General features: G+C 47.4%; 1 protein-coding gene and 1 non-coding gene across 2 annotated transcripts in view; one reads left to right on the top strand and one right to left on the bottom strand.

Annotated features, from left to right (window-relative positions):
- Positions 1 to 11,975, top strand: part of PRIM1 (DNA primase subunit 1) — a 42,074-nt gene extending 30,099 nt beyond the window's left edge. The window contains exons 12-13 of the mRNA XM_058171784.1: positions 1,160 to 1,258; positions 9,063 to 11,975. Coding sequence (XP_058027767.1) covers positions 1,160 to 1,258; positions 9,063 to 9,082 — 119 coding nt within the window. The 3' untranslated portion in view covers positions 9,083 to 11,975. The remainder of the gene's footprint in view (positions 1 to 1,159; positions 1,259 to 9,062) is intronic.
- On the bottom strand, positions 595 to 697 carry LOC131193754 (U6 spliceosomal RNA). Its single transcript, XR_009154012.1, has one exon. It is a non-coding gene; the product is annotated as a U6 spliceosomal RNA (small nuclear RNA).
- Positions 11,976 to 13,782: the final 1,807 nt, after the last annotated feature.

The following is a 13,782-nucleotide window of genomic DNA, read 5'->3' as shown; positions in this document are numbered from 1 at the left end:
TGTTATCATTAGGAATGTGTGTCATTTCTTTGATTCATAGATAGAAAGGAGGAGGAACAGGTTAAAATGCTGTGTTGGTAGCACTAAATTCTTCAGTTATGTATAATTGCTCTTATTTTATACCCTGTATAAAAGCCCTGCAAAACTATAGGCTGGAAATGTTTTTAGTGTAAAGCTTTTTGAAAACAAGATTATAACTACTTATTAAAATTATTTTCATTGCCAAAGGATCCACTCAGCTAATTTTAGATACCACTGTATCTCACTGAAACTTCAATTTTTAGACAAATTCCCCCCTCTGTGTAATCAGCAAATCAAACCAAACTTTATAAGTGCACCAAACCTACTTCGGTTTTAATGCCTTTCCTTCCTTCTGCCCCAATGCTGTCATTCGGTGACTTCCTGTTGAATATCAGTAGTGCGAAAAAGAGGAACATTGTAGTTGTTTTCTCTCCTATGTATTTGAATCGAAAGGGAAGTGAGTGTATCTTTTGTGAGAGTCTATGGAGATTCTCAATCATCCAGGTTATGGCTATCCCCAAAGGTGCTTTTTCCAAAAGACAACCGGACTTTCTTGGGGTTTTTTTCTTTGAAGACGATATGGAATGCTTCATGAATTTGCATATCATCCTTGCACAGGGGCCATGCTAACCTTTCTGTATTGTTCCAATTTTAGTATATGTGTTGCCAAAGTTACTTTTTTTCGAAGTAAAAACAAAAAAATTCCAGTTGCCTTTTGGAAAAGCACCTTTTGGGACATTTTTGTGAGAGATTTGCCTTTTCTGGGAAGTGTGTGAAGGATAGACATTTGATGAAGGCTACCCCATTTGTTGTAAAAAAAAATAATAATAATAGTAATGAGCAGCATAGCAAGAGAGATGATTAATTGAGATGTAACAGGTCGGTTTTCTGAAATGTTTACAAATAGAAAAATATGACATGATTAGTATTAAATCTGGTATGTCCTTGGGGTCAAATCAGGTATGCATAAAGGATCTGACCTGGAAGTGAGGTTAATCTTTTTTCATATTGATTGGAGCAAATGGACAGCTGGGAGCCAAACTTAATTCCTTAATTCTGCTTAAGTAGTCGCGATTTTAAAATTTGAAAATAAAACAAGTCTTTTCTCCTCCCTCCCAATCTTTTTTTTTTTTAACAGATTATAAGAAAACCAGTTTGGCTCCATACGTGAAAGTCTTTGAACAGTTCTTAGAAGAAATGGAGAAATCTTACAAAGGACAGCGTTTGAAAGATAGTGGTAAGGACTTGCTTCAGAAGGATGCCTGCTCCAACTCCCCCTCCCCAAATTGTTTCAATGACATCAGGGTCGTGATGGCAACATGGGCAGCGACATAACTTGATACAAAAAATATACAGTTTTTTCTCTTCCTTATTGGCTTTTGGTAACAGAGAAGCTAAATTCACACATTGCATTAAATAAGTCGCTTTTTTGAACTTGACATTGTGCTTCGTAAATGGTAGGATGTGGGAATCGGGCATCTATGGCTTCTTTAATGAAACAGTTTAGCAATGTAGGACGATTCCTTGTGTGTCTGATCACACTCAGCCAATAAAGAATTCTATTCTACTCTATTCTATTATTCTATTCTATTCTTGCTTCAGATGGTGAACTGGGTGGCTGGGTAGCAATATCAGTATTATGTATTACAGAGCAAAGATGTCGACTTGAGGTTATTTGGGACAGAAACTCTTAGCCTATTGATGCATGATATTGAATCACAAAAGTCAATTCTGTAACTATGTGGGTGATATAAATCATATGATCAGTTTATGATTCAGTGCTATGTTAGCTCAGAACATTTGGATAATTAAATAAGTCATTAAGAGAGGGCAGACCCAGGAAAGGGTGGGTGTTGTGACCCAGGTTCCTGGACCCAGACTCCTGGACTCGGATGATTCAGAAAATGAGGGAGAAGACCTGGCAAGCCCTGCTTCTCTTGAGCCCTCTCCCTCCCTGGCACCCACTCAAAGGGAGGGGCCGGCAAGGCCTGATTCTCCCGGGCCTTCTTCTGATTTGGCAACGCCCCAAGAACAGTTTTGGAGGGACGCAAGATTACGAAGGCTTGATCGACGTGCGCAGCAGCGGAAGAGTTGGGACAAAGCCAAGTCATAATTGTCATGCAGTGACATCTGCAGAGACTATAAATAGGAGGCGGGACTTCCTGGTTTTTTGTCTCGGACAAAGCAATGAATTTGGCGCAAGCTAATTCATGGAGGGAAGAATATATTCGTGAGTAATTCTGGCCTTATCTATAATTTCCTCGTTATCTCCAGAAACTTGGCAGGCCCGTGGGTAGACGTGGCCAGGACATGTATCTATGTAAATAAAAGGGGGGGAAAAGGAAGGCCTCTGACGGACTCTTTGCTGGGAGTATTGGGGGAAGGGAAACAGAACATTTTGTCCGAGACCTGACTAAAACATCTTCCACCAAAGATGGATCAGCAGCAGGTACAGCAGCAGTTAGAGCAGCTACGCGGCTAATCAACAGCTCCAGCAGCAAGTGGCTCACTTGGCAGGCCAACTTGCTGCCAGGAATGTGCCTGCAGCCCCCCATCCTCCCACCTCCTCCTCGCCGCAGTGCCCGATAACCGTGCGGATAAGTTTTCTGGGCAGCCTGAGATGTTCCCGACCTTCTTGGGACAGTGCCAGCTCTACATGGCTATGAGGCCAGAGGATTTCCCAGACGACCGGGCTAAGGTGGCCTTCGTGATTAACCTTCTTTCCGGCTCGGCTGCTCGATGGGCCACGCCCTCTTGCTCCAGGACAGCCCCTGCTGGCGGACCAACAGCGTTTTGGCAGCACCTCGCACCATGTATGAGGACCCGTTCAATGCTGACGGCAACCAGGCGCCTTAAGGAACTCCGTCAAGGGAAACGCCCCTGCAGGAGTACATCGCGAATTTCGTCTTTTGTGCCAGGACTCTGACTGGAATGATGCAGCGCTGGTGGACGTTCAGGAGGGACTCTCAGAGGAATTGCAAGACGAGCTGGCCCGCGTGGGCGCGCGGACCCTCGACAACTTGGTGCCCTTTGTCTCCGCCTCGATGCCCGTCTGCAACGGCGACCGTCCCGTCGCACCCCGGGACCCTCCGTCGACATCTGCACCCCACTTCCTGCACCACCAGCACCCAGGGTCGCCCCACGTTTTGTAACCGCTGCGGAAGAGCCCATGGAGTTGGGAGCGCCAGACCTCGCCTAACAGCCCAGGAGCGGAACTGGAGGCGCCAAGGGGGATTGTGCCTGTACTGTGGGGAGCCCGGCACTTCGCCGCTTCTTGCCCCAGAAAGCGAAGTGGGGCACGCACGCCGGTCCCCGAATCACAGCGTGACCAATCGGGAAACGGAGCAGGCCCGACCTCGGGGAAACCCTAGGTCGGGCACGTACTAAGCCCCCACTGGGCGTTGCGGAAGTAGACTCTGGGCCCCCTCGGCATCTGATTCTGGACACACGGATATGGTTGGGGAACCAGTCGGACGGGCTCCAGGCGCATGCGCTGGTGGACTCAGGGGCCACAACAAACTTTATGGACCAGGCCTTTGTGACCCAGTTTGCGGTCCCCGTGGTTCCGGTGGACCCTCCGATGCGGGTAGAGACAATTGATGGACGAGAACTGGTGTCCGGCCCCATTAAATTCGCCACCCAGCCTTTGCGCCTGGCTATTGGGGACCATGAGGAGGCGATCCAGTTTTATGTCACGGCGGACCTTCATTTTCCCTTGGTCCTTGGGTTGGCCTGGCTTCGGACCCACGATCCTCAGGTGGCCTGGTCGCGGAACGCCATCTCTTTCCCGAGTCTGCAGTGCGTCGATCACATCCGCCACACCTGTGCCGGCCAGAACGTCCCCACCGCTGCCATCACCTTGCCTCCTGAGCTGACGGACTTCGCCGACGTGTTCAGCGAGAAGGAGGCGGACCGACTCCCGCATCGGCCCCACGATTGCCCCGTGGACCTTCTGCCCAACGCACCACTGCCTGTGGGACGCCTGTATTCCATGTCGGAGCCCGAGTTGGCCGCCTCAGGGACTTCCTGGACAAAAACCTGGCCCGAGGGTTCATCCGCCTTCAAAGTCCCTCTCGGCCCCGGTCCTCTTTGTGAAGAAGAAGACAGGGGACTTGCGCCTATGCTGTGATTACCGGCTAAACGCCATTACGGTGCGGAATCGCTACCCCTGCCGCTCATCCCGGAGCTACTGGAAAGGTTGCGGGAGGCCACGATCTTCACCAAGCTCGATCTCCGGGGCCTACAACCTGGTGCGGATACGAGAAGGAGAAATGGAAGACGGCATTCGCACCCGATACGGACACTACGAATACACTGTCATGCCATTTGGGTTGACCAATGCTCCCGCCGTTTTCAGCACTTCATGAACGACGTGTTCCGAGACATGTTGGATCGGTTCGTGGTTATCTACCTCGACGACATCCTGATTTACTCCCGGTCCAGGAAAGCCACCTTCGACACGCCAGTCTGGTTCTGCAACGCTATGGAGCAACAACTCAATGCGAAGCTGGAGAAATGCGTCTTCTTCCGGACTTCCATAGAATTCCTCGGCATATCATCTCGCCCGAGGGCATAGCCATGGACCCATGTAAAGTAGAAGCTTTGTGTAGCTGGGAAGCCCTCGTCGGGTGAAGGATGTTCAGCGCCTACTGGGCTTCGCCAACTACTACCGGACCTTCATCCCGGCTTCGCCACACTGACAGCTCCACTTACCCAGCTCCTCAGGAAGAAGGTTGCATTCGGTGGGGTCCCCCGCAGCAAGAAGCATTCACAGCCCTCAAGAAAGCCTTCGTCACGGAACCCGTCCTGAGGCATCCCGACCCGCTCCGGCCTTTTGTGGTGGAAACGGACGCGTCCAATGTGGCTCTGGGAGCGGTGCTGCTACAGGCTCCGACGAATGGCGGCACACTTTTCCCTGCGCTTACTACTCCCCGAAACTCAACCCTTCCGTGCGCAACTACACTATCTGGGAAAAGGGTTGCTGGCTATCAAGGCTGCATTCGAGGCTTGGCGACACCATCTGGAGGGGGCCCGACATCAGGTGGAGGTCCGAACGGACCATCGGAATCTCGAGCACCTCACCACAGCTCGGAAGTTAAACCAGCGGCAGATCCGGTGGTCGTTGTTTTTTGCCCGGTTCAACTTCCGCGTGACCTACATTCCCAGCGGTCACAACCGGAGGGCGGGTGGCCTGTCCCAAGCCAGAGTACCTCTGCGCCAAGGACCCCTTCCTCCACGGACAGTGCTGCGGCAGAAGCCTTGGCCGCAGCACGGAGCCAGTGGACTTGCGGGCCCAGGTGCGAGGCGCAGCGCCAGGACGCCTGGTCGCAGCAAAGGAGAGCGGAGGTGGGCCCCACGTCTCCTTGGACCTTGGAGGAGGACTTACTCAAGTTTCGGGCGATTATATGTGCCCACAGGACCACTCCGAGCCCTCGTCATGACCCAGTGCCACGACAACCCTGCAGCAGGACATTTTGGGTTCTTCAAGACCCTCCACCTGGTGACACGGACCTTTTGGTGGCCCCGAGTGCGGCATGATATACATGCCTACGTGACATCCTGCGTATCGTGCCGGCAAGCCAAGACCGCCACGGGGGCCCCCTCCGGGCTCCTCCAACCCTTGCCGACACCCGACAGACCCTGGGGGGCGATCTCTATGGATTTCCTGACAGACCTGCCGCCGTCCTCTGGGTTCACCACGGTGCTGGTGGTGGTGGACATGCTCACCAAGATGGCACACTTCATCCCATGCCGCGGACTGCCCACAGCCGCAAAAACGGCCCGTCTCTTTCTGCAGCACATCTTCCGCCTCCATGGTCTACCGGACAGGGTGGTTTCGGACCGCGGAGTTCAGTTCACAGCCCGCTTCTGGAAGAGCCTGATGGCCGCGTTGGAGGTGCAGGTATGTCTGTCGTCATCGCACCATCCGGAGACCGGCGGGGGTACAGAGAAGGTCATCGGTATACTGGAACAGTATCTCCGTTGCTTCATCAACCAGCAACAGGACAACTGGGCCGACTACCTGTCTCTGGCGGAGTTTGCTTTTAACAACTCTCAGCACACCTCTACTCAGATGACCCCGTTCTTTGCCAATGTGGGGTACCATCCGCGGCTCTTCCTCTGGCACCACGGACTCTCCTGTTCCCGAACGCAGACCTTCCTGACGGAATTGCATGCGGTCCAACAGTTGGTACGTCAGCAGCTGAATCGGGCAAAGGAGGACTACAAACGGTCCGCTGACCGCTCCCGACGGGCAACGCCCCCGCTGGCAGTTGGAGACCGGGTGTGGCTCTCCACCAAACACCTCCCGTCCGGTAAAGAAGTTGGACCACCGATTCATCGGCCCGTTCCCTGTCGAGGCAGTCATCAACCCGGTAGCCTACCGACTGACCCTGCCACGATCCATGCGGATCCACCCGTTTTCACGGTCCCTTCTGGTTCCTGAGGCCACACGAGTCCCCTTCGGTGCCCAACAGCACCCGTCACTGTCGCCGAGGACGGGTCGGAGGAATCTGAAGTCCACAGCGTCGAGACTCTCGCTGGCTAAAGGGTCGTTTCCAATATTTGATCGCGTGGAAGGGATACGGGACTGATTTCTCCTGGGTAGATGCCTCCGACGTTCATGCCCCTGACCTGGTGCAGGCCTTCCATGAGCAGAACCCAGCCCGACCGCATCCCGATCGTCAGCCCGGGGAAGGGCCCTGCGGTGAGGATAGTGTTGTGACCCAGGTTCCTGGACCCAGACTCCTGGACTCGGATGATTCAGAAAATGAGGAGAAGACCTGGCAAGCCCTGCTTCTCTTGAGCCCTCTCCCTCCCTGGCACCCACTCAAAGGGAGGGGCCGGCAAGGCCTGATTCTCCCGGGCCTTCTTCTGATTTGGCAACGCCCCAAGAACAGTTTTGGAGGGACGCAAGATTACGAAGGCTTGATCGGCGTGCGCAGCAGCGGAAGAGTTGGGACAAAGCCAAGTCATAATTGTCATGCAGTGACATCTGCAGAGACTATAAATAGGAGGCGGGACTTCCTGGTTTTTTGTCTCGGACAAAGCAATGAATTTGGCGCAAGCTAATTCATGGAGGGAAGAATATATTCGTGAGTAATTCTGGCCTTATCTATAATTTCCTCGTTATCTCCAGAAACTTGGCAGGCCCGTGGGTAGACGTGGCCAGGACATGTATCTATGTAAATAAAAGGGAAAAAAAAGGAAGGCCTCTGACGGACTCTTTGCTGGGAGTATTGGGGGAAGGGAAACAGAACAGTGGGTCTGCTGTAAAGAGTTGTAAACAGGTGCTGTATTTGCAATCCTGCACCACATTAAAGCACATTTTTTGGAATTTAATCCAAAGTATTGCACAGTAATTTTGGCTTCACGTGATAAATACTTACACCCAGGGGTAAAATCCAGCAGGTTCTGACGGGTTCTGGAGAACCGGTAGCAAAAGTTTTGAGTAGTTCCGCGAACCGGCAAATACCATCTCTGGCTGGCCCCAGAGTGGGGTGGGAATGGAGGTTTTGCAATATCCTTTCCCTGCCATGCCCACCAAGCCACACCCACAGAACCGGTAGTAAAAAAAAAATTGGATTTCACCACTGCTTATACCTAAATACAATCTGGTTGCCGCTTATTGCCTATTGTGAGGAAACTGTAGACATTTCCAAATCATTTGTGTTTTCAAGTTCAAAGAAGAAAACTTTTGCAAAATATACTTACTCCTCTCTACTATCTTCAATCTTAACAACTACAGATAGTCCTCGAGTTACAACAGTTCATTAAGTACCATTCAAAGTTACACCACTGAAAAATGTGATTTATGACCATTTTTCAGTTACGATCTTTCTCCATGATCATGTGATCAAAATTCAGGTGCTTGGCCAGTGGTTCATATTTATGACCGTTGCTGTGTCCCAGGGTCATGTGATCACCTTTTGCGACCTTCTGACAAGCAAAGTCAATGGGGAAGCCAGATTCACTTAACAACCAGGTTACTTACTAACTTATCGACTGCAGTGATTCACTTAACAGCTAAGGCAAGAAAGGCCATAAAATGGGGCAAAACTCAATTAACAAATGCCTCACTTAACAACAGACATTTTGGTCAATTGTGGTTGTACGTCGAGGACTACTTGTAACTGAAACAGCCTTTCCAAGTATGCTGGACTACGATCGCTATCAGTTGCCACTTGTATACATGCCCATGCAGGAAAGGAATTATAGCGAATTCATCTGCAGTTTGGAGGAGATTGACATAATTTGTTGTATAACGTATTATTTATTTATTATTTATTTATTTATTTAATCAAATTTTTATACCGCCCTATCTCCCGAAGGACTCAGGGCGGTTTACAGCCCGATAAAAATACAAATATAATACAAGATAAAACACTAAATTAAAAAACTTATTTAAATAGGCCAAAATTTAAAATTACAATTAAAATGATACAAACCCCATTAAAATTAAATTTAAAATTAAAATTCTAGTCCAGTCCTGCACCGATAAATAGATGTGTTTTAAGCTCACGGCGGAAGGTTCGAAGGTCAGGAAGTTGGCGGAGTCCTGGGGGAAGTTCGTTCCAGAGGGTGGGAGCCCCCACAGAGAAGGCCCTTCCGCTGGGTGTCGCAGTCGGCACTGCCTGGCGGACGGCACCCTAAGGAGTCCCTCCCTGTGAGAGCGCACGGGTCGGTGGGAGGCAATCGGTGGCAGTAGACGGTCCCGTAAGTAGCCCGGCCCTAAGCCATGGAGCGCTTTGAAGATGGTTACCAAAACCTTGAAGCGCACCCGGAAGGCCACAGGTAGCCAGTGCAGTCTGTGCAGGAGAGGTGTCACATGGGAGCCACGAGGGGCTCCCTCTATCACCCGCGCAGCCGCATTCTGGACTAACTGGAGCCTCCGGGTGCTCTTCAGGGGGAGCCCCATGTAGAGAACATTGCAGTAATCCAGGCGAGATGTCACAAGAGCATGAGTGACCGTGCATATTAAGTTTCTTCACAGTGTGCCTTAATTGCGTTTAAAATTAATTTTCCTTTTTTTTTCCTTAAAGACATGCAGATGGATTTCTGAAGTTTTGAAGACACAGTGCATTGTCACAAGGCAGCTTCATGTGGCCAGATAACGGTATTCAAATACAGTAGAACTCTCGACTGTTTTGCTAGATTCGTGCACAAATCAGCCACTTTCAGACAAGGTCAAAACAGGCTTTTCTTACTGAAGAAGACGCGATAAAAGTGTTAATAGCCATTCAGGTCCCAACAGCTGAGCGCCACATAAAATAAATATTTGGTTTTGAATAACATGGGGGTGTATAATCTGTGGGATACACATTTGTCAAACAGGAAACAATAGGGGTTTATATTGCAGCATACAGTATGTAACGTATGCGTTTATGCTTTATTTGACATGACATTACAAGCGAATATCAGGCAGTTGTGACTGGTGACTATGGTTTTAAAGAATTTCGTGTAATCCTCGACTTACAATGGCAATTGGGACCAGAATTTTCATTGCTAAGCAGTGCAGTTACGAAGTGCGTTAGCATTGCTTAGCAACAGCAATCCCTGTAGTCCCAGCTACCATTGTTAACTAAATCCCAAGGTCATTAGGTGAGGCAACTTCCTGCCTACCTCCCACAACAAAAGTCAGTAGAAAGGCCAGAAGGAAGCTGCAAGTCCCAGGCAGGCAGGCAAGTGGCTACTGCTGGGGTGTGTGTGTGTGTGGAGTGAGTGTATATCAGGTGCGAAAGGCATGGTGTGTGTTGTGTCGGATGTGAGGGAGGCTAGGGGAAAACTGGGGAGGATATGCAAGCGTACATAAGCAGCCAGCACAAGCACAGAGGGGTTGAAGTGGGGTGCACAGGTAGGAGAGGCTTACCCAAGTTTTTGTTTTTATTCTGCCTGTACACCGCCCTGAGTCCTTTGGGAGAAGGGCGGTATAAAAATTTAATAAATAAATAAATAAATAAGTGACTTTTGACCTTCCCTGCTGGCTTCCCCATTGACTTACTGGGGAAGTCGGCAGGGAAGGCTGTAAATGGCATGCAACTAATCTGGTCATGGTCTGGTCAACTATTGGTCATAACGCCATTATAATTTCAAATAGTCATGAACAAATGGGTCATTTGCCAAAGATTTGCCTGTGGATCTGATTTTTATCATCCAGTCCTTCACCAAAAAGCTAAAGCAGCCCACTTTTAGATGGATTTCACCTCAATGCTGTGTGACTTTCACTTTTTCAAAGTAAAACTGTATGTTGGGGATTTCTAAAATCAAAACATACAAGTATTGCAAACTATAGCTTTCAGAGGACATCATCCTTGTTGAAATTGGTTGAATGAGTCATAACATTTTATATATACTACGGGGGGGGGGAATGGAGGTACACATGCCGAAAAACATTGTCAGTGGGAATCTTTGCTGGGCCAGTGCACAACCGTGTTACAGTAAAAAAAAAATATGTCCATAATTTGAAATCAGGCAAAATATAACAGTAAAATGCAGCCATCTAATGTAATACTTAAAAGTCAGACTTTTCAGCTCTATTTTACTTCCAATAAAGCAGTCTTTCCTATGATAGCAGAGATGGTTGTCCTTTAGTTTCTGTTATCTCTTAACCAGATGAAAATTGGCCTGATGTGAACCTCCGGAATGAGCCCTTCTCTTAAAAAAAAGGCTACTGTAAAAGGTGGTTCTATAAATGTGTAAAACCTATGTGCCTGTTACATTCTTAATTTCTTTTTCTTTCATTTGAACTCGTTTAGTCTGTTTCTTTTTCTACTTAAGCACCAAATCTTCATAATTTATTTTTTAAAAAACGTTTCATTAAAAAAAATTAAAAGTTCTGAAAAGTGGCAAGTTTGCTTAACCCTTACATACCCATCGGAGCTGCTTGTAGAATATACAACAACCTGAAGCATGTGCCTGGAAGGGATTTATTTAACTCCTTTGGTTGACCAAATAATTGCTTTCCTGGTTTCCTTGGCAATAGGCATTCCATACAAGGCCTCGTATATTTTTCTAACATCACCCTGCAAAGCAGTCTTAGCCATTGAAAGGTCCAGCATGTCTATGCTGGTTCATGGTTCAGTAAATCTGCACACAGAACAACACCCTTTAGGGCAGGGGTGTCCAAACTTGGTCCCTTTAAGACTTGTGGACTTCAACTCCCAGAGTCCCTCAGCCAGCTTTGAAGTCCACAAGTCTTAAAAGGACCAAGTTTGGACACCCCTGCTTTAGGGTATTGGCCAAAACACCTGTTTCACTAGTTATCCCAGTGGATAGTTAGTGTGCACAGAAGACCTCGGGACCACCATGAAGGAGCACTACTAAGCTTTTGAAGAATTGCATTGTTTTGTGTCATGATTCATGGGGTACTGCTGGTACAGTTCTACAGGGGAATTATTGAGTCTGTCATCTGCACCTCTAGAACTGTCTGGTTTACTTCTGCAACCCAACAAGACAGACACAGACTTCAGAGGATAATTAGAACTGCAGAAAAAAACAATGGCTACCAACCTGCGTTCCATTGAGGACCTGTATACTGCACGAGTTAAAAAGAGGGCTGTGAAAATGTTTACAGACGCCTCACATCCTGGACATAAACTGTTTCAATACCTACCCTCAAAATGACGCTACAGAGCACTGCACACCAGAACAACTAGACACAAGAACAGTTTTTCCCCAAATGCCATTACTCTGCTAAACAAATAATTCCCTTAACATTGTCAAACTATTCACTAAATCTGCATTACTATTAGTCTTCTCATTGTTATCACCCATCTCCTCCCACTTATGACTCTATGACTGTAACCTTGTTGCTTATATCCTTAAGATTTATATTGACTGTTTCCCTATGACTATCATTAAGTGTTGTACCTTATGATTCTTGATGAATGTATCTTCTTTTATGTACTCCAAGAGCATATGCACCAAGACAAATCACACTTGGCCAATAAAGAATTCTATTCTATTCTACTTTTCTCACAAGCAAAAGATCTTATCAAAAGATCTTAGATACACAGATTTAAGGTTTAGAAGAATCTCCATGGTTTGTTAACTTATTCCTGCATCCAAACATGCAACTTTGGTCCTGGAGCACTGCCAGAGGACTGGAAAAGAGCCAGTGGGGTTCCCATTGCATTTTCACTGGTTTAGAGCACGGAAAATTAAAACACGCTATTATGGAAGAATGGAAGAGCAGTACATTGTCCATAGATGTATAGGACACTCAAGATTATAGAAGCTGCTGTTGACATGCAACATGATTAGCATATGGGTTTAGGTTTATGGCAACATGGAAGTCTGCGGAGATTATAATGCTCTAGAACAGGAAGAAATCATACCATGCAGCCTACTGAAAAGAACCTTACTTGCACCTTAATCCTATGCATGTTTACTTGGAATTAATTCCTATTGAGTTCAAGACTGCTACAGCATGCATTTCATTGCTTTGGTAGTGTGCTTTATCAAGTCCAATATGGATATTGATTCAAAGAACTTTATATTACACGTTCTGGACTGAAAAAAATGAAGGGCAGGTCAAAATTTCAGACTTGGTTTGCATTAACTTTAAATGTCTGAGAAGTAAATCAGACATGGGGTAATTGTATGATCCAACAGTACAGTACATTTGTTAACATGTAAAGCAAAAGGCAAATTCCATCAATACTGCCCCCATTCACTTAAACTTTTAACCTTTTCTCTATCCACTTTGGTGCTGGACCCAGAATTAAAAGCAGCAAGTTAAAAGAGCAGAGTCAAAAACTTAAAACCTTTCGCCCACTATTTTCTCCATATTACTGTTTCATCTCCACACATAATCTTGCGTGGAGGCTCAGAAGGCTTCCCATCTAGATCTCACATATATCCCCTTACTCCAAGACACTGTTAAAAAAAAAAGAGACTAAAAAGAGGAAGGATGAGAATTTGTGAAATCTAATGGCTGAGGTGGATACCTCACTTACAAAACACCAATGCAAGCACATTTATGTACTATCTGTTTAACAGAAACAACCTGACAGCGCCACTTCTGGACAATTCTCCAAGAAAAAGCAGGACCCACTTAGGGAGTCTCCCATTTGGATCCGAGGCTGGGGAACTGAATCTGGTTCTGTTGTAACCAAGATAAGCTTTCCCGACCTGAAATTGATAGTAACTCCTGCCTGAAATCTATTTCAAGCGCAGGAAAACAGTATATTCTCCCGTTTTGTCTCCCCTTATCTTCACAACCGCACTGTAAGATATATTAGGATTTTCTCCGCCGATCCAACATCTCCCTGCTGACTTTTTCAAGACAAGCGCATCTTTCTGATACTCTAGCCCAGCTTCTGCCAGTTACGACACCACCAGAGCAGCGGTGGGTTCTACTTACCTTTACTATCCATTCGCAATGGGGCTGCACATGTGCAGAACCTTCATGATGACGTCCAGGTGAGTGGACGGAGCCTCCCGACGGTTTTACTACCAGTTCTTGCAAACCTGTCTGAACTGGGGGAAATTGACTAATGCCATCTAGTTGTTTTCAGCTCCTAGCAACTACGTTGATTTTCTCCACAACTTATCCTTAACCTGGTCTTTCAAGTCTACCAACAATGTAATCACCACTGTAACTGATGTTCGGAAATGAACCATCTCATCCTGAGCCACAGTGGCACAGTTCAAATCTCACCAGGCTCAAGGTTGACTCAGCCTTCCTTCCTACTGAGGTGGGTAAAATTGTTGGGGGCAATAGGCTGACTCTGTAAACCGCTTAGAGAGGTCTGTAAAGCA

The sequence above is a fragment of the Ahaetulla prasina genome, chromosome 2 (genome assembly GCF_028640845.1).
Source record: "Ahaetulla prasina isolate Xishuangbanna chromosome 2, ASM2864084v1, whole genome shotgun sequence".
NCBI lineage: Eukaryota > Metazoa > Chordata > Lepidosauria > Squamata > Colubridae > Ahaetulla > Ahaetulla prasina.
The sequence above is the reverse complement of the archived record's forward strand: the minus strand, read 5'-3'. Positions and strand labels throughout refer to the sequence as shown.